A 27,718-nucleotide genomic window follows, 5' to 3' on the forward strand; every position below is an offset into this window, starting at 1 on the left:
TATCCGATAGTCATAGCAGGTACTTTATGAATATCCTATTGCCAAAGTAGGTACTTGATGAATATCATACTGTCATAGCAGTTTAATGACGAATATTCTATAGTAACCTATAGTCATAGCAGAAACTTGATGAATAACCTATAGTCATAGCATGTACTTAATAAGTAGCCTATAATCATAGCAATTACTTTGATTTAAATCATATAGTAGAAACAGTTACTGAGAAAAAAGTAATCAAAATTACGGTATATAGTTCTTAGGCAGCAACCATTTGAATTTCGGGGGAGGAGGCAAGGATTTTTTTCTGGACAAACTTTGTTTTGGCGAAAAGACGAAAACATTTTTTTTCTTTCAATTTTAGAATTACATATAGTGGCAGCTGAGGGTGAAACAAATTATTTTTTTCTCCAAAACCTGAAAACAAACTTTTTTTCCAAAAAAATCCATAGCCCCCCCCCCCCCCCCCCAAAAAAAAAAATCAAATGGTTGCTGCCTTATACTTTCTATAATTGTAAAAAAACTTTATCTGAGTTATCTCCACTTATTTGGCAAAGCTGAAAAAAATTTACAGCCGTAAATATGAGAAAACACATAATTTTCTGTATTAACATTAAAAGTCTTATACATTTGAATTACATTATACTTCTCTCAAAATTTGCACTTTACATTAAAGATCCAGATCAATTGTTATCTGCTACAGTAAAAAAGATGGAGGAAACACCCGAATTTTAAGTACTTATAGGCTAGTGTATAACCCTTCAAACTGAAAACTCAACGGTCAAATCTATACGAAAAACGAGAAACGAGAAGCACTTATGAATGAACTAATACACCAACAAAGACAACAACTGAACAACAAAGGGCAGGTGCAAACAAATGCAGCGGGTTTATACGGGTTCAAAAGCCCTAATATATCAATAATTACCGAGACTTAAGTTAAATGAAAAAAACCAAGATTGTAATTTCCATCAAAACAGCTCACAAAGAGCATAGTACACAATATATGACATAAATAAGACAATAACAATAATAGTATAGTCTAGTATACATATAGTTTGAACATCATGAACTACACACATTATAAATACAATGTATATATTCCTTCCTTCTCAGGTGAACCCTAACAATAAGTTCCTAAAATATTAAAATGTCAATGTTCTTAATGTGATCAGAACCGTATGTGTTGATTTGGAGCAAAATATGTAATTCTGTCAGAAAAATATATGACGTACCAATTTTAATAGCTTAGAAAATATCCTTTTGCAAAATGATGAGAGCATTTTAACATTTGCTAAACCTAATACTTTCTAAAACTACTTCTCGTCTAGAATATGCATGAAATGTTTGCCGCTGGACGTTAAGCCACCAACAATCGATCAAATGTTGCTTTAAAAATGAATTAAACAATACAAGCCACAAGACAGCAAGTCTGTTGACTGTTTTATAGTAAACATTTACTGAATTCGTTTTTGTTCACTGAGAATATATTCCTAAGACGAGTTCAAGTATGTCAATTAATTCATAGGGTATCATGTGGTAGTTGAAATTATCCAGTGCAATCATTTTGTGTCCAACGGTGTCTTTAAAACATATCAAATGTTGTATCCACTGTCTGCTGTTCCGTAGTCTGTTAGGTCGCGTTTTTTTTTAAACTTTAGCCTCCCACTTCGGCAATACCAAATCATAGAGGGGGGGGGGGGGGTGTTACTCGGGACAAACTTTTTTTTTTGTCAATTCATAAAAATATCGTTATAAGTAACAACTTTCTGTATTCTAAGATCTGCTGTGACATCACAACATCGAATTCACCAAGGTATACTTAAGCTTTTATCTATAGATGTCTTATTAAAAATAATAATCACGGAATCTCAAAGTATTGTCTATGTTAAACATATCTAATGTCTGAGATATTTTCTTATGCAAATAAGTTTAAAATTTTCATTTTTTTAAGATAATAGAGTAATCAGATATGTTATTTGACCCATGTCTTGCGGTTCATCGATTTTCGGTAAAATCAAAGAAAAACCGGCAAGTTTAACATTGTTAAATACTTCATTTATTTTTTATTCTGTTTATTTTATTATTTTGAGTAATGCATTAAATATCAATTTCTAACAAAACATGAATTTTTTTTTGCATGTAATAGTACTCCTTCTTGTCAAGAGTGTCATATTATAAGTCCTTAGTGCACTTAGGAGTCCTAATCAGTGTTAAGACACACTAACTTCATAAAATATTATATGCAATGATATATAGATTTCTGTACATAAGAAAAACCCAAATAATTACACACACAAAAAAAAAACCATAGAGCATAAATCTTTAAAGATTTCTTGTTTATGAATGTTGAAAATTTGTTTCTTACTGTTGAACAATCACGAATTAATTTATTGATTATAACATTCTTAAAAAAACCTTTTATTTTATTTCTTTTTTCCTGTTATGTCAACGTTTATTGGGGCCAGTTGTTATAGAAATTTAACTTTTGACACCTTTTAGCAATATAACAGGTAAACGTGATAATCTAGCCACCTGTAATATGCATTTACCTGTAAAAATCAAACCTTTTAGAGAAAAAATACAAATATACATGTATGTAATAATAAAAGGTATTTTACTTTGTAAACGATAGAGAAAACAAAACTTTATTTATGTGTGGAACCTTTAAATTTTACAAGAAGCTTCAATATTCGTGGATTGAAAATTGGAAACTATGTTCCTCTTGTGTCCGTTCTGTTGCACGAATAGTCCGATGCACTTTACCATCATAGTAAATACAAGGATGTCTCAATTTGTAAAGTCCGAAATTTATTTTTTTACAAACACCTGTTGAACATGTTTTAGGAAGGGTAACTTTTGCTTTATGAATTAACTTCAAGGAATTAACTTCCAAAGAAAAAAGTTGACCGCCAATCAAAATCGATTTTACAATTGGCTAGCATTTCCGGTTTTACTAAAATTATCGAATTTACTACTTGTGTTTTAATTCACTTGGTCGACGTTAACTATCATTGTCGAAACAATTCACCTTGTCGACTGTAAATGCATTATCAAAGAAGTAACTATCATTGTCTGCGCGCGAGTCACATTAATTAGACCATCTCTGATGGTCGACCGTAAAGTATACTTTACGCCGTACATCTATAATGGTCGACCGATAATCTATCATTGTCGCCGATAAACTGTGATTATCTATTAATGTGCTTTACGCGTTCCATATGTATGTATCTATTGCAAAACGAGATGCTGAATGTTCTTACGTATAATATTGTCATTTACACTTCAGTCTATATTAGTAGCTTTCAGAGTCAAAGAGACCAAGCCTTTTACTTTAAGACTCAGAGAGCTTATTGGAGAACAATAAAAATACTACTTTAATGAAATACTTTTAATCACTCTGCCATGCAAATACAGGAATCAGACCGATATACTCCTAATAGGAGGTTATACTCATAAAACATATGTAAATTTTGTTAAAGTGTAACAACATATTTTAGTAAATACGCCGGACAGAAAACACCAGTATCAAAAAATAGATTCTGAATAACCAAGTAACTTTCCAGGGTTCGCAATAGATTTTTATAATTTTTAGTCAAGTAATTGTTGCACCTGATGGTTTATTTTTTATGTTACAAAGTTTTATTTTTTGTTATGGTTATAATCATAGATTACTTTAGAAATAGGAAAATAAGAACAATGTTGCTAAACCATTTTATTTTTACTCAGAAAATATTAACGGCAGTGAAATCAGATACTCTGATTTGCAAAAATAATGAACCGTATTAATTTGAATAATCATGACTGTTCATGATAACATGGACAAGTACTACAATAAAACATAAATATGCAATATAACAAAAACTAAGAAATAAATGATAAAGAAAGAAAAAAATATTACTTACGGCTTCATTTTCTTCTGTTACAGTAAGAATAATATCGTAACTCAATGCTAACATTTACGTATACTTTACACGGATGTTTACTTCTTCCTGTGTCTGAGATAAAAAAAAATGTTGACTGTTACACAACTTTATCAACGCATTACTTACGGTCACGTACACCTTTAATTTTTTGAATGAAAATAAAACTTCAAACATTTTATGTGTTCGACGCGGTTTTTTTTTTTTTTTTTTTATAAACTTTCTTAGTAATTTCTTAATCTATCAAAATGTAATTTTAGCATTGTTTAGAAACATATGCTATAAATCGAGTCAGTACAAAACATTTGACCACAGAGCTCATGTCACAAATAATGCTCTTAACAACACAACGTAATTAAAACGTTTAGCTGATTTTACAGAGTTATCTCCCTGTAGTGTTAGGTAACACCATATATTTACCCTTAGCAAGAACGACAAAACCCAAATATTTGAAAGAGAAGAATATATACAAAAACATTGTACGTAAAAACGTTGACGACTAATGATACACTATACAGATATTTTCCAGGTAAATGTGAAGGTTGTTACCTAATAAAACGTTCAAACTGTCCTAAGTCAGGAACCTGATGTTCAGTGGTTGTCGTTTGATGATGCGGTTCGTAAGTGTTTCTCGTTTTGTTATACAAAGATTAGACCGATGGTTTTCCTGTTTGAATGGTTTTACACTAGTAATTTATGGGGCCCTTTATAGCTTGTTGTTCGGTGTGAGCCAAGGCTCCGTGTTGAAGATCTTACTTTGACTTATTATGGTTTACTTTTACAAATTGTGACTTGGAGAGTTGTCTCATAACACATCTTCTTATATCTATTGTAAAGAAAAATGTCAATCTTAATACAAATCTAAAAGCAAAATGTTGTTACCGACGCTATATATAAGTTTCAACTTTAAAAACGTGCAATGTATTCTGACGAACTTTAAAAACGTGCAATGTATTCTGACGAACTTTAAAAACAGCTTTAAACAAGAGGCTGTCACAACGACAGCAAACCGGATTTATTAATATTTAGTTGTGTCCTGGCAATATCACAAGAACCATTACTGATGAATGGTGAAAGTGAAAATCGTCAATATCAAATTTGACCTCCATTTTGTCATCAGTATCAACATCTTAAAATTTGAAAAGCTTAGATTGAATGGTTCATGAGTAAATGCAACAACGTGAATGGAAACGCCATTTCACAATCTTTCAAGAACCATAACTCCTGAACGGTAAAAGTCAAAATCGTCATTATTGAACTTGACCTCTAATTTGCCATCAGTAACAACATATAAAAATTTCAAAAGCTTTGGTTGAATGGTTCATGAGAAAATGCACGGACACGACTGGAAACACCATTTTTCAATCTTTCAAGAACCATAACTCCTGAACGGTAAAAGTCAAAATCGTCATTATTGAACTTGACCTCTATTTTGTCATCAGTAACAACATATTAAAATTTGGGAAGCTTTGGTAAAACAGTTCATGCGTAAATGCACGAACACGACTGGAAACACCATTTTTCAATCTTTCAAGAACCATAACTCCTGAACGGTAAAAGTCAAAATCGTCATTATTAAACTTGACCTCCATTTTGTCATCAGTAACAACATATTAAAATTTGGGAAGCTTAGTTAGAACAGTTCATGCGTAAATGCACGGACACGACTGGAAACTCCATTTTTCAATCTTTCAAGAACCATAACTCCTGAACGGTAAAAGTCAAAATCGCCATTATTGGACTTGATCTCCATTTTGTCATCAGTAACAACATATTAAAATTTGGGAAGCTTTGGTAAAACAGTTCATGCGTAAATGCACGAACACGACTGGAAACACCATTTTTCAATCTTTCAAGAACCATAACTCCTGAACGGTAAAAGTCAAAATCGTCATTATTAAACTTGACCTCCATTTTGTCATCAGTAACAACATATTAAAATTTGGGAAGCTTAGTTAGAACAGTTCATACGTAAATGCACGGACACGACTGGAAACTCCATTTTTCAATCTTTCAAGAACCATAACTCCTGAACGGTAAAAGTCAAAATCGCCATTATTGGACTTGATCTCCATTTTATCATCAGTAACAACATATTAAAATTTGGAAAGCTTAGGTAGAACAGTTCATGCGTAAATGCAGGGACACGACTGGAAACTCCATTATTCAATCTTTCAAGAACCATAACTCCTGAACGGTAAAAGTCAAAATCGCCATTATTGAACTTGACCTTCATTTAGTTGTCAGTAACAAGATATTAAAATTTTAAAAGCTTTGGTTGAACGGTTCATGAGTTAATGCACGGACAACATTTGATTCCCGCCCGCCCGCCCGCCCGCCCGACCGCCCGCCCGCCGTACATCCCCAAATCAATAACCGACATTTTTGTCACAAAAATCCGGTTAAAAATCCCTAGATGATTGACTGAAAGGTTAACCAATACTGTTTAGAATGTTTTTAGTCAAGTTTTCTTTTCCCCCTTATTATTTTGCCCATCTCCACCTATTTCAGTCTGTGTTTTTGCAGTAATGAGGTAAACACTGAAACCGTTATAAACAATACAGAAGTGGATTATGTGGCATTTCAGCATACGAAAAACACTGATAATTTACATCTGACAGTCATGACATCTAACGACTTGGTAAAAAACTGATAGTGTGTTGCAAATGAAACGTCATATAGCCGATCGGAATGACATAACGACAAACTTCAGGTTGACCGGATGCATAGGTGGTCACTAACGAGTTATGGCTACCTTCTCTAAAGTTTCAGGGACTTGAAAGTATTTTTGCGCGAAATTATTCTCAAGAGAACGTGCACTAAATTTTGTCTGTACATTTCTAAAGACTTAATTTAAATTTTCATTTCTCAGTCGTGACAAAAAGGAAAACAAACAACTGATTAAAACTTGACAAATGATTCAAGGAAATGTTTGATGAAGAAAAAACTTCTAAAAAAATCATGTATGCGGCTCTAATTAAAACAGTTTTTCTCAATTTTTTCATGTCGGGGTCTTTTATAGTCGGCTATACGTTCATCTCATTGTTGAAGGCCTACGATTTCCATAATTGCTTATATCCACCTCATTTCAACATTGGTGAGTAGTTTTCTCATTGGCAATCATACCACATCTCTTTAAAGGAGTAGGTTCATTAAGACCCCTTTTTGGCCCCAAAATACAGCAGTTTTACAAAATTGTTTAAATGTTAACTTTTAGTTATTTGTTGGATAGTAGAATGCTTCTGCTACATAAATATGGGCTGTTTTTGACAATACAATGCACATATAGGGGGTACTAGCACCATTTAGTCATGCTAAATAACTGAAATCTTCACAATTCTAGCATTTTTGTTAAATTTTAGACGGTTTCCGTGTAAAACGAAAGTGGCCGCATTCGTGTTCATCCAAAATATTGAAATGTAAGTTGTATTTGATGATAATACATAACATATATAAAGGTTGAGGATGAACACGGATGCGGCCACTTTCATTTTTGACAAAAACCATCTGATTTTTCATATTTGAGCTTGAATCGGAGCGTTTTTAATGACTAAATTAGTTATAATCTTTCACATAAATTAATTGAATCAAATGAAATAGACACTTAAGTGTTTAAAAAGTGGTAAAAATCTTTCGTCAGATGAAACTGAAAATGTGAAATTTGAGGCCAAAATCGGTCCTTACCGGACCTACTCCTTTATATTCTACTGATTTTTATCTGAAATAAACCACGGCAATAAACATTAATATCCAATGCAACATAAAACAAAGAAAAAAAGGAGATAGAAGGAAACAATATAAACTTTTGATTTCATTTTCTTTCAATAAGTTCAATATCATAAATTAAGGATGACATTTACGTATTATAATATACACGGATGTTTACTTCTTCCTGAGTCTGAAATAAAAAAAAAAATGGCTGTTACACAACTTTATCAACGCATTACTTACGGTCATGTACACGATTTATGTTTTAAATTAAAATAACAATCCATTTTTAGGCGTTCGGTGCGTTTTTTCAGTTTCTTTAGTAATTTCTGGATTTATCAAAAGAGGAATTTAAAAAAAAAATGTTATTAATCAAATCAGTACAAAACATTTGACTACAGAGCTGATGGCACCATCCAGAACTAACAGTTCTCCTGCAGAGGTATCATTTAATGCTCTTAACTGAAAATAACTTTCATGGATTTACCCTTATCAGGAAGGTCAAAACTTTTAACATTTGAAAGGAAGGAGTGTATAAATAAATTGTACGCAAAATCTTCAAGTCTGACTTAAAAAGAACAGGGTAAATCGTTGTGCCATATGAGTAAACGGTTCATTTTTTCATAACAAAATACAAAAACTCGTGTCCCATATAACCCATAATAGTACAAAGTAAAATCACAAATATACTGAACTCCGTGGAAAATTCAAAACGGAAAGTCCCTAATTAAATGGCAAAATCAAAAGCTCAATAGCTATGGTTTTATAGCTAGCTAAACCTCTCACTTGTATGACAGTCGCATCAAATTCCATTATATTATCAACGATGCGTGAACAAAACAAACAGACATATTAGGTAAAAAAATACAGCAGTCAACATTGTGTTACAATCTTAATCTTTAAAAAATACATACAAATATGTACTAACAAAGAAGCACAAAATTGCTGATAGACCAAGCATATTAGCAAAAATTAAAGACTAGAATACACAAATTTACCATAGTACAATAACACAATGACGGGATGTATAAGTACAGAGCCACGTCATATATGTAACAAAGAAATCTAAAAAAAGCATATAAACAAAGCACATAGCAAAAATGAAAGACAAGCAACAAACATGTTTTCGAAGTAACAACAAAAGGCATATTGACAAAGCACATCAGCAAAAATGAAAGGCAAGAGAACGAGAATATCATAAACAATAATGACAGGATGTACAAGTACCTCACGTATCTTTTAAAAAAGGAAATTTGAGAGGTCAACATAAGTATTATCATTAGTTTCATATTGGTTCATATTTATGATAAAGCCATACTAAAGTGCATACAAAATATTCATTTAATGTATATTTAAGGTCTATTTTACCAAAAATTGCATGTTTTTACCCTTTAATCTTGATAGGAAATTCTATTTTTAGAAACAGCTCTTTATAATGTATATCCTTAAAATTTTTGGAATTTTTTTTCTTTTCTGAAATTATTATGTGATAAGACCTTCCTTGTTACAGAATATTAAGATGATCTTGTAACCTTGCTCTGGATCACTTTGCATGGATTTTATCTGAGACAGGCACGTAAGAACAATAAAACAAATAACTATTTAACATTCCTTGCTTTGGTGTTGTGCAGTGGCGGATCCAGAACTTTTCCTAAAGGGGGGGGGCCACTGACTGACCTAAGGGGGGGGGCGCTCCAGTCATGCTTCAATGATTCCCTATATAATCAACCAAATTTTTCCCACGAAAGGGGGGCTCGGGCCCCCAGGCCCCCCCTTGGATCCGCCTATGTTGTGTACACTCCAGATGAAGGGTCATAAATCCCAACATGATCACCAAATTTAAGTACATCACTGCAAACTGCATTCATGTAATTTTTTAAGAATGCAAAGAACTCTATTGTACGGAACTTACTGAAATAAAAGATATTCATAGCAACAATAACACACAACGTAATATAGTGTCATGTTCTCTCAATAAACAACCAATAACAACGTTACACGATTTTTTTTGGATCATAACTTCAACTACTGAGTGGATTTGAAAAAAAAATCAATTGTGTAAAGAGCATAAGAAAGCAACTTTTACAATACAAACTCTTATATTGAGTGATTCTTTTGAGATATAGTCAGACTTTATTTAAGTTTTTGTGTTACTCTATAATTTTTTCAAATCATTACACTCACTTTTTAAATTCGGCATCTGGGAATGAATTTTGTGAACATTTTGATGAATTGTGCGTACTCTATTTTCGATTTGTCCAAATCTTGCCTTCTTAACCATTCTATATTAAATGTCATTTATCTCGTTTCGAAACGAATCGAGTTCCTTTCAATTTTTATCTGAAATGGTCTCTATCTTCTTTAAACCATTTTCTTCAAACAAAAAATCAAACTAAATTTATTTATTTTTAGTTTTGCGGGGTGTAATTTTCGCTTATTTTCGCGGATAGAAAAAAATCGCCAAAATAAATTCCGCCGAATTAAAAGTGTACAAGCAAAGGTATTGATAAAAGTTTTGAATCCGCCAAAACAATAACCGCCAAAATATTTCGTATACCTTATTCAATGAAAATCGCGAAAGTTTACACCCGCGAAAACGATAATCTTTCCTTAACGTGCTAAACAAACTTATCATAGATACAAGGATTAAAGTCTAGAACTCCAGACGCGCATTCCGTCGACAAAAGATAAATCAGTGACACTCGCATAAAACAGCATTGAGGATTCAAAGTTCCTACACTCAATATTCCTTTATGATCGAAAGAACAGTAATTGCAGATAGTAATTAAGAAATGTTGTCTTATTGTTCTTATTTATAAGACAAGTAACAAATTGTTCATCTATATAACCCCACCGCATTTTTTGTGGCTGTCCCAAGTCAGGAGCCACTGGCATTTGTTAGTCTTGTATGATTTTTAATTTTAGTTTCTTGTGTATAATTCAGAGTTTAGACAGTATGACGTCCATTATCACTGAACTAGTATAGATATGTGTTTACGGGCCAGCTGAAGGACGCCTCCTGGTGCGGGAGTTTCTCGCTGCATTGAAGACCTATAGGTGACTTCTGCTGTTGTCTGTTCTATGATCGAGTTGTCTCTTTGACACATTCCCCATTTCCATTCTCAATTTTATATGATATTGAATATTTGTTTTATAACCAGTTAAGTATTCGGGTCATACTTTCATAAATAGCAGGACTTTTGTAGATCATACTAGACCCTACTGGGTGCAATGTAAAATGTAATATAGAGACGTCGCGTACGGTGTTGGTGTTAGTTTTGGTAACGTTAGTTTGACGTTATTTTTCATGCATTGTATATATAAATAACGTCGTACTTTTTTCATTTCGTGCAGCTCAATCATACAGCATAATTTATATGAGCGGTTTGCTTGACTTGCTACGCATAGAACCGAAATGCAAAAGCGGCACATATTTTTTAATTACAGTTAAATTAAAACAGAAAAAAATAGTATCCCCTTGGAGCAAAAATATTTTCTCTTTCTTTTGATTGAAACAGCTAGATATTTAAAAAAAGTTTAAACCACTGTCTTTTCTCCTGCATTTTCTTTTAGTTTAAACATATTTATTTATAGTGGATTGGGAGATAAGTTATTACAACTTATATTAATCCGTTTCCACTTTGAGGGTGCGAGTGCTTCCTTGTAGCCTTAGCCTGCTCTTTTCGAAATCTAAAATGGGTGACTTTTACGTGCAAGAGATATTGCTCTCTCTTAACACGGGTCAGTCATTTATCGTCCCCTTCCGACGGACTATCATTGTTTTACAAGACCATCATACTCGCAAATGGTGTCAAGGGCTTTTTCTTTTATCCGATTTTGATAATTTCCGAATAAAATTTTTATTAGTTGAATCGTTTGTTTCATTGCCTGTGTTAAATGTTAAAAGAATCAACAGTTGAAAGCAAATTCAAAATTAACCACAATAAAATTAATTAAAACAAATTTGCCAGTTTTAAACAAATTAAAGGAAATTTAATCTCAACTATGAACAAGAAAACAGATGGGCGCAGATACTTTTAGAGAAAAACTACTAGGGGACATTTTAGCGCAGACATTAGAGCCCATTTTAGCGCAGGATTAATCCGTTCGGCTGTATTTTCGATAGCCCATTTTAGCGAAAACTTTCCTAGTTGAATAATACTAAAATCCACGAGCATTAATTTATGCTGGCTTATTATTAAAGTTGTATATATATATATATATATATATATATATATATGTTCACATTGGTTCATCATCGAAATAAAAGTAATTCTATATAGTTGTCACTCCGCTATTTACGTTTTTCTTGATACTATCATCAAATTGCAAACAACAACATATATAAAATACAATGTATAGACGAATTTGCACCACAATCTAGACAAGATAAAGAGAAAAATCAGTTCCTACTGCAACTTTATGAACAGTATTGTACAGGGGGTATACCCATGCAGAGCCCATTACCTATTTCTCTGGAATATAAATTCCAGACTAGAACGGACTTTTAAAATTTGATTTTATAAAATTTTTTGTGTTATATTTTAATGGACATGATGTTTTTTAAATTGTGCTGTCTTGCTTTTATTAAAAAAAAATATTGATCATTAATCATTAATCATAAAATGGATTAAAGCATTGCTCTAAAATGGGCATTGATCATTTCCATTTTCGCTCGAATGGGTTAAAAATCTTGGGCTAAAATGGGCTTTACTTTGGCGCTAAACCATTAGATTTTTCTCAAAAATGTCCTACCAATGCGCTAAAATGTTCTCCGCCGAAACAGATGCAGATATTAATTTTTATTGGATTCGATAAAAATCTGTTAAGATATTGTATCAAAAAAAAAAAAAAAATGATAAAAAAGTTAAAATAAATATTAAAACAAATATATAAAGAAAAATGCAAGATGAACTTAAGGATGTTTCAATAATCCTTGTATGTGCCCATCGAAATTGATAAAGAAGCAGGCCAGGATTTTGAGGAAGGGAAGCATTTTTTATCTTTGCATGTTCCTACGTCCCTAGAAACACACTATCCATTCTTTCTGATTTGAAAATGTGCAATATAAATTGATCCTTTTTCTATTATAATCATTCGTTCTAAGACACCAGGTCCCATGTACTAAATAGAGAACGTTCAAACTAGTCCCCCAAAATGCCTCAAATAATAGATAAAAGGGGGGAGAGGGTTTTAGAAACATTAAACCTGTTAAGAAAGTTTTGAATAAGCATTCAATGACATATTTGTCGCCGGACGTCAGATGAACAATGAATCAATACACTAAACAAATGCGCCAATTTGGGTTACGCAATGTTTCAATCAATCTCATTATTATAATTAAATCATACTATTGGTAGAGAAATTGACAATGTGTTTTTTCTTATTGATACTTTGTTATATCAAATTAATAATTTGTTATACCAAAGTGATAATCTGTTATATCAAATTGATAATTTGTTATATCAAATTCATAATTTGTTATATCAAATTCATAATTTGTTATATCAAATTCATAATTTGTTATATCAAATTCATAATCCGTTATATCAAATTCATAATTCGTTATATCAAATTGGAAAAAAGTTAATTAGCATGGCACGTAAAGGCTTCCGTAATTTGCGACGTTAGGCACTACATGTCAAGTTTTACAGAACGTAACGTCAAAACAAATAAAAAAGCATGGTGTGACATTATGACTAGACAAAAGTAGTCGCTGACTGTGTCGTTAATACTTCCGGCATGTGATTGAAAATGGGTTCAAAAAAATCCCTGAACAGTAGATTTTAATGTTATATAGCATTTTTTGGGCTAATATAATTTTAAATTCCCCCCTCCAAAACTGTATAATATGAATTATCATACTTGTAACAAAAATGTAAAAAACGGCATTTTGTGACATTTTGACTAGACAAAAACAAAAAGATCGCATTTATTTTTTTTTCAATATTTTCTCTTAAAACTTCGACACATTTTTTTTCATACACTTAAAAAAATAGTTTTCACGTTTGAATAAAATTTTATATCGTAGAAATGACTGCAACTGCCTAATAATTTTCATAAGACACTTGAAAAATACGCCAAAACGTCAGAAAACGGCGAGTGTGACATTTCAACGAATTTGATAAAATGAACAATTTAGGACATAATTTAAACAATACTTACTAATTGAAGACATAGAAAGTTGTATATTCATTGTATAATTTTGACACAGGAAGGGTGGATATGTAAATTGTGGTTTGGATCTGCAGCATTCGTTCGAATTTTAAAGAGCTCCAAAATATATGCGAGATTTGGGTTTTGTGACAGAAATACAAATTTCAAAAAATCAATAATTCTGCCACGATCTTTTGAAATGTTGTAACAAAGCTTATATTTTTTTCCCCTTATTATATACGAAATAAAAAGATATATCATTTTCGGAATAATCTATTTGAATTACCTTTTAAAATTACTCTTAACTTCACCCCTATCCATATTTTTTTTCTATTTTCGGCTTGACCACAAAACGAAGTGAACTTTGCGTCCTGATCAGACGCGTCCAGTTAACGATGACGTCATAAATAAAACATACACCATTAACACCAAAGACTACTCTTGCTAGGAGTACAACTTTTTTTTAATAAGTTTAAAAAATGACAAGAATAACTTCAAAGCAACACTGATCATATGTCGCGGTGTTACTTGTCTACACGCTCAAAATCGGTGTTATTAGGGATCATTCGAGTAACAAAATGAATAAAAGTATTGATTTTAAGGCATATTCCATTTCTACTTTTAATTACGCACATTTTGATATATACATTTATATAGTTATCAATTCCGAAACTTCTAACAAACGCAATAAAGGCGAACTGGAAAGCAAAACTCGTATTATCACCAACACCGTACGCGACGTCAGAATATACAGAATATAATAAACATAAACAAGTCTGTTCCTATTGATTTGAGAAGATATAACACATGTAATATCCTTTTTTATGGACTATAACCGTCGTTATATAAAACTGGCGATGCTTTATGAGTTATATCATCTGAAGATTTTGCTGTTTTTAAACATAACATGACCGGATTTCTTATATTTTAAATCTTGCATCTGCTTAATCAATTTATAATCATTATTTTGAGGTTTAGAAGTTTCAAGATTTGATCCAAATTTCTCAAGTTTATTTTGCAGAACACTGCTTTTTGTATTAGCATTTTTCCTGTTTTCATGTGTAACTTCTCGCAATTTTTCCAATTGTTTGCCTAAAGCGCTTAATTTTTGAAAAATGAACCACGTAAAGGGATTATTTTTCGCATCATTGCGCAATCGTTTGGTCTTTGAATAATCAGGATCTGATGTAATATACTTGATATACAAGAAAACGAACAAAGCGGAAACCTTCATGTCAACTACCGACACAAAAATGAAAGCGAATCATGATATTTTACTAAATACGTGAGAAAAACAACCTTTGAAGGAAAATCGTAAGTATCAAAAAGCTGCCTGTTCGTCATTCAATAACTTGAAACATTGATCTTACGTAGAAGTCGTTTTTATATATATGTATCAAAATGCTACCATCTGGTCTTCAATAGCATGAACCATTAATCCTATTCAAGTCCATTTTTCGAGTTACGTATATTCCGTTTAGAGTTATCAAACAACCTGAATATAAAAAAGTTCATAGGTCGTATATAGCCTAATTTAAAAGTGATGCAAAATATAAATCTGCAGAGCAGAGAGAAACGAAAAACATTTCGATGAGGCCACAAAAGCGCTGGAAAAAATGACGCAAAATCGTATATTCTCACCGTTTTCCGGACTCTTTATTTATCTTAGACCCAAGTTTAACTTACAGAGGCGGATTTAGGGGGGGGGCCAGGGGGCCCGGGCCCCCCTTTTTGGGAAACTATTTGGTTGCTTATATAGGGAATCATTGAAGCGTGACTGGAGCGGGCCCCCTCTTAGGTCAGTCAGTGGGCCCCCACTTATGTAAATTTCTGGATCCGCCACTGACTTAGTTTTTTTTTCGACAATTTTCTGTTGTGAATCCAAAATATAGGATGTTTTAGAATTTTTAGGGACAACACCAAAAGTCTGATATGAAGGATAAAGCAAAACTCGTATTTATTAGACAACATAAGACATAGTCATAAAGATCGATTGATTGATTGGTATTCGCTTAACACTTGAGAACAATAAAACGAAGCTTAGTAGCTAAAGATTTGATTTCATTCAAGAAATTAATGTATGACCTTCATGTACGTGTCGCTTAGAACACGGCCATATACCAAATGGTCAAAATTAATCATCCATGTAATTTGCTCTATGGGGTGTTTGCAGAATTTCAACGGAGGCAATTTCTTGGCATGGGAGAAAGGAAGAAAGACCATTCACAATTTGTCTTATACTTGTTTTTCTCTTTTTTAATTAAATAAAAAAAAATAATAAACCTTTCAAATGTACAGTTCATAAGATAAAAAATATTCCCTGTGGAACATCTCCCCCCTTTTTTTGTGCTCTCTATGTTTAACCCTCGAATTAAGCTTTCCAATCTAATTAAAATTAAAACCTTGCTTTCTAACCAATCTATTCATGTACCGGACCGGCAACTTTCTTTATTTAATACGAAAAACTACAGTGCCGTTATACACATGCATGTTGTTTGCTTGGAGTCCCTTCCCGAAAAGAAAGAAATAGCCAACTCCAAGATACTATATTCCTGCATCACGTGATTTTTACCACGTGGAGCTTAGATTTGAATAAATACCGAATATGGAAAGTGAAACTACAATTCAAAACATAAAGTCCGAAGGCACAAATAAGAAAAAAGAAAGTTTTTTTTTTTTTTTGGCAAAGGGTGCCGGGGTAATTCTCTCGGTGTTCAAAATATACATAAAATATTTGCCACTGCCCCTTTTCTGTTCTATGAATTTTGACCCTGAGTTTTCTATCTGTTACATGCCAAGAAATCCTCGCTAAAAATTCCGGTCGACCCCCTACGGCAGTCATTAGTAGCTAAAGATTTGATTTCATTCAAGAAATTAATGTATGACCTTCATGTACGTGTCGCTTAGAACACGGCCATATACCAAATGGTCAAAATTAATCATCCATGTAATTTGCTCTATGGGGTGTTTGCAGAATTTCAACGGAGGCAATTTCTTGGCATGTATAATCCCTCGAGCAGAGCTCTTGGGATTATATTGATGTCTCGGGTTGATACGGATGCGATATTGAAAAAGCCATATGATATTCTCTATTTATTTCACATGTGAAATTATCGGTTTTTATTTAACTGGGAAATCAATGTAATTCATTGCAACCAATGTAATAATCTCCTTTCCTCAGTTGAATATTTTAGAACACATGAGTTTAACTATCTAACAGATCATGTAAAAATTGAGATTTTCTTGAAATGTATGCAATGTAATTTTGATATCTTTGAAAATTCAAATTGGTTTAGCTATAAATTATTTAAGTGGGACTTGCAAAAATCAAAACTAAAATTGCTTGACCATTTATCAGATGAAACTGTTTTGAACAATATTTTAAACTTTGAAATGCAAAACTTCAGTAATGATCAAAGAGGTGTTGATTGTGAAACAAATAAACCAAGGATTTGTATAGTAAGATATTTATCAATAAATGTCTTTGTAAACATAACTAATATGTTTAATATCTAACAGTAGATATTTTTGTCAATTTTGCCTTGTATTGACTTTATAGTGCACAATTACAAATATACATGTAAAACACTGACTTTTGTCTATCAAGATAAGAAATAACGATAGATTGAATAATTGCTTACCGGGACATCAACATCATTTGAACTTTGGTGAACTGAGCTGTCTCATTCAATTGACAATCATACCACACCTCTTTACTTTAATGTCTTAACTTCAAATTTGGTATAAAAACTTCTTTTTTTACATGTTTTATGTATGGACTGTTGGTTTCATGTGATAATATTTATCGACCTGCTATGCCATGTATGCTGCATGGGTTTTGATGATCGTGGATGACATACATTCATCGAAACTACTAGTTTTTAAAATCTTCATTTGATATTGGATGGATAGTTGTCGCATTTCAATCATATCCCACGTCTCCTTGCTTATCTTACTACACATCCTCATAGACATTAATCACACAGATGTATATCAAAAACTGGATTAATAAAGTCAGTGACAAGAAAGAGAAGTCAATATACCCTCAACACCAAGCAGATTAGGCGAATATTAAATGAAGCTGGCAAGTAAAGGAATTTAAAAAAAGATATTCCATGATTTATTTTTACGTTAAAATATAGATATAATCCAATTCTGAATCAGCTGGTATCAAATGATTATCTATCAAGTCACTTTCAAATTTCCCTACACACAAAGTGTAGCTCTCCAAGTTTGGATATAAGAGAATGAATGTAAATGATCCAATGAAATACTGTTGGTATATCTTTCCATAAATGATATTCAGAGGAACTTTCTGGTCAATAGTCGCATTTAGTTGTACCAATACTCTAGTATTTCTATTTGAAGACGTGCCATATGTCAGTCCACATGATTAGTGCATGAATGGCCAACTGCTTAGACTTTTTTGGGGACTTTCCTTGTGCCTGGACTTTTCCTCTTAACATTCATTAGTTTGGGCATTTTTCCTAAGCCACCCCCATTTTCGCTCCACAACGCCATTTTTGTTGTAATCAACTCAAAGAAACGGAAAAATTAGGAAAACTAATGCATCAATCACTACGAAATTTACTCAATACACTAAGAAATCATATATCTATCAGAAAATATAAATTTTATCACTCATCTCCGCTTTTTGATGAAGGAGTATAAAAATAGAAAATGATGTTAGGACCGCCCAATAGGCGGGATAGGGTGAGGTCACTTCGGTCAATATGCAAATTCATTCTATGGATGTGTGTATTCTTACTGCGATCGTAAAAGTTATTAATTACACCAGAACCATTTTAAACTTCTTATTTCAAGCATAAAATTTGATAGATATGGATTGTAATACTTACATATCGGGTGTCAATTTGTTTAGGTGATGCAAATGTCCGCCATTAATCAAGATGCATCAAGGGTAATCACACAAAATCTCGCGCTGCATAAGACATTATACTACAGTCTATGCAAAAGTCCACTATTTTATGTAATTTAGCTGAAAATTTATGTGTAATCAAAAGAAAAAAACTAAGAAAAGTAAACCAAAAAATAAACAACCGTGGTCGGATAATGCAATAATAGATTTAAAACATCAAATAAATGCCATCGGGAGAAATATTATAGCAAACCCATTTGATAAAACATATAAAACTAGATATTTTAACCTTCTAAACTTTTTTAAAAAGATGATTAATAAAAAAAAAAAAGCTAAATATAAAACAGATATTTTTATAAAAGACTTGAAAACTGAAGAAATGAAAAAGACCACAAAACATGAAGATAACTCTGAAGAAATATTTAAAAACTTAGAAGAGCTAGAAAAACATTTTCAAAACCAAGGAAACTGCTCTTCTGTCAACAAAGAATTAAAAAAAAAAAACGCAAAAACAGAATTTAAAAACATTGATAATAAAATGTTATATATAAACACCACTGACAAACCTTTTACACTACCAGAGGTTAAAATTGTTATAAATAAACTAATAACAGGTAAATCTTCAGGACCTGATAAAATTTTAAATGAAATTATTAAATTCAGTAGCTCTGTTACACTTAAATCTTTTACAAAACTTTTCAATGCTATACTAAAATCTGGATGCTATCCTAAATTATGGGAAAAATCATATATTATTCCAATTCATAAATCAGGAGACGAATATGATTTAAATAACTATAGAGGAATTGCTTTAATGAGCTGTTTGTCAAAAGTATTTAGTATATTGTTAAATTATATATAAATATTATATATAAATATACTAAATAAATAAATGATTTGGAAAATACATTGAAGGTATAAAAAGTCATGAGCATTCCGAATGCAATTAGGTTATATCCGGGCACTCTGGTTCTAAACCTTGGTTCCATCTGGGTTTTCTGGTTCTGAACCTTGGTTCTTTGGTTCGAAACCATAGTAACTGGTTCAACATCCGGGTTGTTTGGTTAAGGCAACCCAACTTCTTAGTTCCATCTGGGTTCTATTCTAGATCATTCTAATGTTCCCGTAAAACATAACAGAAGATAACCGCAAGTCTCCGAATAACAAGGTAAAGTAGGTCAAAGACGCTTAAATCATTTTATAACATTAAACATTTTAGCATCGACGGTAAAGGAAGCTATAAGGTATTTATCTTCTCATTTTAATTATTTTGATAAGGAAACTAGATAAAAATAAAGCATCGTATAGATTTAAAAAACAAACCGAAGTATACAGTACATCGAACATCCTTTTATTTAATTCAGTCGTTTTGTTACCATTTTTTTTTCCTTAACTCAACCCCACTGGATCCGCCTATGCTAAAAGTTTTAAAACCACCCAATTAGGACATGTTGTTTATATGGCTAACGATATGTGCATCTAGCCACTTGACCAGTTGACGACTTGCATATATATATTTGATTGCACATTTATTTTCAAGTTCGACTGAATTTTATTTAATGGCTTTTTAGTAATGTCAAATTTGAAGGAAATATATGTGAAGTATATGTAACACATCTTTTTGATCAAAACAGAATGTTAAAAGACATGTACATATAAAGGAAACTGATGATCAATAAGTTGGTATGCTTTGATTAGTTGGAAAAAAAAGTTATAAAATATAATAAGATGTATAACTAGATTTGCCATTGCAAGCAATAGCGGATGGCACCCTTTACCCATTGCCTGGCCAGCGGCAGCCATTTAGAAAATGTTTGCTGTTTCCATGGCAACGGCGGCCATTTTGAAAATTCGAAACTCAAAAGTGAAGTCTACATTAGCTAGGCAAAATTTGTTATAAGTTTCATTAAATTTAAAGCATTTTAAAGTTTTTCATAATTTTGCTGTTCCCATGGTAACGGTGGCCATTTTGAATCTTCCAAAGTCAAACCCCCGCTGCAATTTTTGCCCTCCATAATCATATACCATTTAATGTCTCTAGAATAAATTTAACATTGATGTTCTGGAATGTTCTGTGAAAATTCAAAGTTTTGACCTTTTTGCATTGTTTCCATGGTAACAACAGATATTTTGGAAATTCCAACGCCAAATTCCACATCTTCCAATGTTGCTCATCGTTACTGTGAAGTTTCATGAAGTTTGGAGCATTTTGATATTTTTGAAATTTTTGGTGTAGTTTCCATGGCAACATAGTAGTTCCAATGAGTGCCAAAATCATCCAACACCTGTATATGGCCGGCACCTACATTGTATCAAAATATAATGTTTCTGAGTTTAAGCATATCAAAACAGTTCACCAAAACAAAAAACAGGATTTTTTCACATTTGTTTCGTTTCCATGGTAACGGCAGCCATCTTGATGATGCCATACCCCACTGCACTATAGAATGTGGTGGTCAACATTATGGTATAGTTCCATCAATATTGTTCAAGTCAATTCTGAGAAATAGAATGGACAAAAAAGTGTGGAAGAATAAAAATAATAACTAGATTTGCCATTGCAAGCAATAGCGTATGGCACCCTTCCCTCATTGCCAGGCGAGCGGCAGCAATCTAGAAAATTCCAAAGTCAAAGTGTGCATCTACACATTCAAATTATCATATTTGTTAAGTTTCATTAAGTTTGGAGGATTTTGAAGTTTTTGACATTTTTGCTGTTTCCATGGTTACGGCGGCCATTTTGAAAATTCCAACTTCAAATGTCAACTTTATTTATGCCAGTGACCATTCCTGTAAAGTTTCATCCAGTTTACAGCATTTTTATTTTTTTTGAAATTTTTGACCTTTTTGCATTGTTTCCATGGTAACAACAGATATTTTGGAAATTCCAACGCCAAATTCCACATCTTCCAATGTTGCTCATCGTTACTGTGAAGTTTCATGAAGTTTGGAGCATTTTGATATTTTTGAAATTTTTGGTATAGTTTCCATGGCAACATAGTAGTTCCAATGAGTGCCAAAATCATCCAATACCTGTATATGGCCGGCACCTACATTGTATCAAAATATAATGGTTCTGATTTTAAGCATATCAAAACAGTTCACCAAAACAAAAAACAGGATTTTTTCACATTTGTTTCGTTTCCATGGCAACGGCAGCCATCTTGATGGTGCCATACCCCACTGCACTATAGAATGTGGTGGTCTACATTATGGTATAGTTCCATCAATATTGTTCAAGCCAATTCCGAGAAATAGAATGGACAAAAAAGTGTGGAAGAATAAAAATAATAACTAGAATTGCCATTGCAAGCAATAGCGGATGTCACCCTTCCCCCCATTGCCACTAAGCGGCAGCCATTTCAAAAACTTTTAACAGTGAATGCACATATTTGCGTGGCTATACATTTTCTGTAAATTTTCAGGACATTTAGATCATTTTTAAAAATATGACATTTTTGCTGTTTCCATGGCAACGGCAGCCATTTTGAAAATTTCAAAGTCAAAAGTCTCATTTATACATGCCAGTTGACAATATTATTAAGTTTCATTAAGTTTGGAGCATTTTGAAAATATTTGACATTTTTACAGTTTTCATGGCAACGGTAGCCATTTTGGAAATTCCAACTTCAAAAGCTTCATGCAGACTTGACAGTCAACAATCATAGTAAGTTTCATTACTTTTTGAGCATTTTGAAATTTTTTAAATTTTTGACATTTTGGCTGGTTTCTATGGTTACACAGACCATTCCAAATTTCTAATGGCAGATACCACATTGGTACATGGGAGGGAACATACCATCAGAGTTTCAATGGATTTGACCTACCCTTTTAAGAAAGTAAATGCCACTTTTAGGTGTTTTTGGACCATTATGACCATTTTTGCATTGTTTCCATGGAAACGGCAGACATTTTGGAAATTCCAACGCCAATTCCACATCTACCAATGTTGCTCATCGTTACTGTGAAGTTTCATTAAATTTGGAGCATTTTCATATTTTGGAAATTTTTGGTGTAGTATCCATGGCAACATAGCAGTTCCAATGATTGCCAAAATCATCCCAAAATCAATGTATAGTGGGCACCTACATTGTATCAAAATCTAAACATTTTAAGCATAACCATTCTCAAATAATTGGCCGAACTCTAAAATAATATTTTTTCACCATTTTCCCGTTTCCATGGTGATGGCAGCCATTTTTTAGTTCCAAAGTTGCACTGCAACTGGAAAGTCAGGGTTCCTTGTTATAGTGCACCATCATTCAGATTGGTTCCTTTGGCTCCAAAAAAACTGCCGGACAAAATTAGGTGGAAGAAAAATAATAATAATAATAATAATAGTGAAAAAGAAACAGAGGAATAGCAATATGTCACCCGACATTGTCGATCGGGTGACATAATAATAATAATAACTAGAATTGCCATTGCAAGCAATAGCGGATGTCACCCTTCCCCCTATTGCCACTAAGCGGCAGCCATTTCAAACTTGTTTAACAGTAAATGCACAAAAATGCATGGCTATTCATCTTTTTGTAAATTTTCAGTATATTCAGAGCATTTTAAAGTATTTCACATTTATACCGTTTCCATGGCAACGGCAGCCATTTTGAAAATTTCAAAGTCAAAAGTCTCATCTCTACTTGTCAGTTACCAATAATATCAAATTTCATTAAGTTAAAACCTTTTTGAGAATTTTTGACATTTTTGCAGTTTCCATGGCAACCGTGGCCATTTTGGAAATTCCAACTTCAAAAGTCATATGAAGACTTGATAGTCAACAATCATATCAAGTTTCATCAATTTTGAAGCATTTTGAAATTTTTGCTCCTGTATCCATGGTAACATAGTAGTTCCAATGATTGTCAAAATCATTCAAAACCTGTATATAGTGGACAACTATATTGCATTAAAATTTGATGATTTTAAGTTCAAGCATACCAAAGTTATTCACCAAACCCGAAAGTTTTTGGAGAATTTTGACCTTTTTGCATTGTTTCCATGGAAACGGCAGACATTTTGGAAATTCCAACGCCAAATTCCGCCTCTACCAAAGTTGCTCATCGTTATGCTAAAGTTTCAAAAAAATTGGATCATTTTCATATTTTTGAAATTTTTGGTGTAGTTTCCATGGCAACATAGTAGTTCCAATGATTGTCAAAATCATCCCAAAGCAGTATAAAGTCGGCACCTACATTGTATTAAAATCTAAAGATTTTAAGCTTAAGCATTCTCAAACAATTCACCTAACTCCAAAATTATATTTTTTCACCATTCTTCCGTTTCCATGGTGATGGCAGCCATTTTTTAGTTCCAAAGTTGCACTGCAACTGGAAAGTCAGGGTTCCTTGTTATAGTGCACCATCATTCAGATTGGTTCCTTTGGCTCTGAGAAAACTGCCGGACAAAATTAGGTGGAAGAAAAATAACAAGTAATCCTGTGTTAGGATGCTAACACAAAAGTCACCAAAACGGACCCCACATCATTGTTCTGCGGTATCATTGATGCCAAATAATGTGTGTGTAAAGTTTAATTCAATATGAAGAATTTTATTGATTTTGGACATTTTTGCTGTTTCCATGGCAACGGCGGCCATTTTGAAAATTTCAAACTCAAAATTAAAGTCTACACAAGTTAGGCAACATTTGTTATAAGTTTCATTAAATTTGAAGCATTTTGATTTTTTTCATATTTTTGCTGTTTCCATGGTTACGGCGGCCATTTTGAAAATTTAAAACTCAAAAGTCAATTCTACACAAGATAGTCAACATTAGTTATAAGTTTCATAAAATTTAAAGCATTTTGAAGTTTTTCATATTTTTGCTGTTTCCATGGTAACGGCGGCCATTTTGAATATTCCAAAGACAAAGTGCTGCTGCAAATTGTTCTCTCCATAATTATATACCATCATTTACCATTAAATGTGTCTAGAATATATTTAACTTTGATGTTCTGGAATGTTCCATGAAAATTCACCCCCCTAAAATTATGCCAGGAGACCCCCTACTGAAATAAAAAAAGTCCCATGTTGAAGCAGACATGTGTCTCTTAATATTCATAGAAGTAATCATTATTCCATCTACTCTACATACAGTAGAAAATTTAAGAAATGTAAAAAAAAATTGACCCCACCCATCTTTGAGCCCCCCTAATTATGCCAAGATGACACCCTGGTATCACGGACATTGGGTTCTGCAACCCCCATGATGCAGACCCATACCCAGAAAAAATATAAAGTTTCCATCCCCTACTGCTTCCAAAAAAATGGTAGGACAGTTTAAGGGGTCAGAAAGAGAAGAATAAGAATAATAATAATAAGAAACGATACAAAAACAATAAGTCCCCAAAACTCCGTTTTGGTGACTTAATAATAACTAGATTTGTAATTGCTAGCAATAACGGATGGCACCCTCGTCCCCCATTGCCAGGCGAGCGGCAGCCATTTTTGGAAATTCCAAAGTCAAAGAAGGCATCTACCCTTGCAAGTTATCATTTTTGCAAAATTTCATGAAGTTTGAAGCATTTTGAAATTTTGGACAATTTTGCTGTTTCCATGGTTACGGCAGCCATTTTGGAAATTCCAACTTCAAAATGCAACTCTGCACATGTCAGTTACTATTCCTGTAAAGTTTCATCCAGTTTGCAGCATTTTGATTTTTTTGAAAATTTTGAACATTTGTGCTGCAACCATGGTTACAGTAGATAATTCCAAAATTCTAAAAGCGTACGTCTCTTTGCCACATGTCATGTTATATATCAATACAGTTTCATTTACTTTGGTGCACTACTCTCTGAAAAAATGCTGATTTTCTGCATTTTTCCATAGGGTCAATGCAAAACTTGGCCCCAGTTTCCATGACAACGGCGGCCATTTTGAACTATCCAAATATTGTCTTGACATCTTAGCATACTGGAGAACATTTTCATAAAGTTTCATCCAGTTGGATGTTATAACGAAAGAGTTAGAATTTTTGATATTTTAGCTGTTTCCATGGTAACGGCAGCCATTTTGAAAATTCCAAAGTCAAACTCGAAATCAGCACATGCCAGTTAACATTCCTGTGGAGTTTCTTCCAGTTTGGAACACTTTGATTTTTTTCGCATTTGTGCTGTTTCCATGGAAACGGCGGCCATCTTTTACCATTCCATAGCAAGGTGCACAACTTCAAATGGGGGTCCTCATTATGTTATAGTTCCAACAATATTGGATCACTCAATTCTTAGAAACACGATGGACAAAATGTGTGGAAGAATAATAAAAATAACTAGAATTGCCATTGCAAGCAATAGCGGATGTCACCCTGGTCCGCCAATTGCCACTAAACAGCAACCATGGTAACGGCAGCCATTTTGGAAATTCCAAAGTTGAATGCCGCATCTGGATTAACAAGTTAACATTTCTGTAACGTTTCATACATTCTCAAAATTTTGCTACTTTTGAACAGTTTCCATGGCAACATTTAAAAATTCCAGTCATACTGCTGCTTCATATTGTGCTCCCCATAATATTATACCATCATAACATTTAAATGCTGTAGAATTAATCAAACCCTAATGTTCTGGAATGTTCCATGACATTTTTCATATTTTTGCTGTTTCCATGGCAATGGCAGCCATGTTTTTAATTCCAAAGTCAGGTGCACAACTAGACATGGTGATCAACGTTATGTTATAGTTCCATCAACATTGGTCCATTCAGTTCCGAGAACTAAGCTGGACAAAAAGTGTGGAATAAGAATAATAAAAAAGAATCGAACAATAACTAGATTTGTCATTGCGAGCAATAGCGGATGGCACCCTTCCCCCATTGCCAGGCCAGCAGCCATTTAGAAAATTTCGCTGTTTCCATGGCAACGGCGGCCATTTTGAAAATTCCAAACTCAAAAGTGAAGTCTACATAAGCTAGGCAACATTTGTTATAAGTTTCATTTAATTTAAAGAATTTTGAAAATTTTTCATATTTTTGCTGTTTCCACGGTAACGGCGGCCATTTTGAATATTCCAAAGTCAAACCCCCGCTCCCTCCATAATCATATACCATCATATACGATTTAATGTCTCTAGAATAAATTCAACATTGATGTTCTGGAATGTTCTGTGAAAATTCAAAGTTTTGACTTTTTTGCATTGTTTCCATGGTAACAACAGATATTTTGAAAATTCCAACGCCAAATTCCACATCTTGCAATGTTGCTCATCGTTACTGTGAAGTTTCATAAAGTTTTGATCATTTTGATATTTTTGAAATTTTTGGTGTTGTTTCCATGGCAACATAGTAGTTCCAATGAGTGTCAAAATTATATAATACCTGTATATAGTGGGCACCTACATTGTATTAAAATATAATGTTTCTAAGTTCAAGTCTATCCAAACAGTTCGAGAAAACAAAAAACTGGATTTTTTTACATTTTTTTAGTTTCCATGGTAACGGTAGCCATCATGCACATGCCAAAGTCCACTGCACAACTTATCATGGTGGTCCTTATTATAGTAGAGTTTAACCAACATTGGTCCATTGGATTCCGAGAAATAAGCTGGACAAAATCGGTGGAAGAAAAATAATAAGAAAAAAAAGAAACGTAGAATAACAATACGTCACCCCAACTCCGTTGAGGGTGCCATAATAAGAAAAAAAAGAAACGTAGAATAACAATATGTCACCCCAACTCCGTTGAGGGAGGGTGCCATAATAATACGGAAAAAGAAACAGAGGAAAAGCAATATGTCACCCGACATTGTCGATCGGGTGACATAATAAGAAAAAAAGAAACGAACAATAACAATATGTCACCCCAACTCCGTTGAGGGTGCCATAATAATAATATGAAAAAAAAGAAACGAACAATAACAATATGTCACCCCAACTCCGTTGAGGGTGCCATAATTATGTACAATACATTTGTCAAATTTGATACTCATTCAGTCATTGTGATGGGCATGCATATAATCATTCGGCCAAAAATAAAGAAATCAAAATTAAGATTGAATATTTTTATAATAAAATTATGTTTACATGTGTTAATGTCAGTGCTAGTGGGATGTGTATCACCAGCACAA

The 27,718-nt window shown here is 32.9% G+C and overlaps 1 protein-coding gene across 2 annotated transcripts in view; it reads left to right on the plus strand.

The window, feature by feature from the left end:
- The first annotated feature begins 7,932 nt into the window (after positions 1 to 7,932).
- LOC143042576 (L-fucose dehydrogenase-like) overlaps positions 7,933 to 27,718 on the plus strand; it is a 61,255-nt gene continuing 41,469 nt past the window's right edge. Inside the window, exon 1 of one of the 2 annotated variants that reach the window (XM_076214978.1) lies at positions 7,933 to 8,070. In XM_076214978.1, the coding sequence (XP_076071093.1) occupies positions 8,035 to 8,070 (36 nt within the window). In that variant the 5' untranslated portion in view covers positions 7,933 to 8,034. The remainder of the gene's footprint in view (positions 8,071 to 27,718) is intronic. The other variant, XM_076214977.1, reaches the window with a different exon arrangement.

The sequence above is a fragment of the Mytilus galloprovincialis genome, chromosome 8 (assembly GCF_965363235.1).
Source record: "Mytilus galloprovincialis chromosome 8, xbMytGall1.hap1.1, whole genome shotgun sequence".
In the NCBI taxonomy this organism is placed as follows: Eukaryota; Metazoa; Mollusca; class Bivalvia; order Mytilida; family Mytilidae; genus Mytilus; species Mytilus galloprovincialis.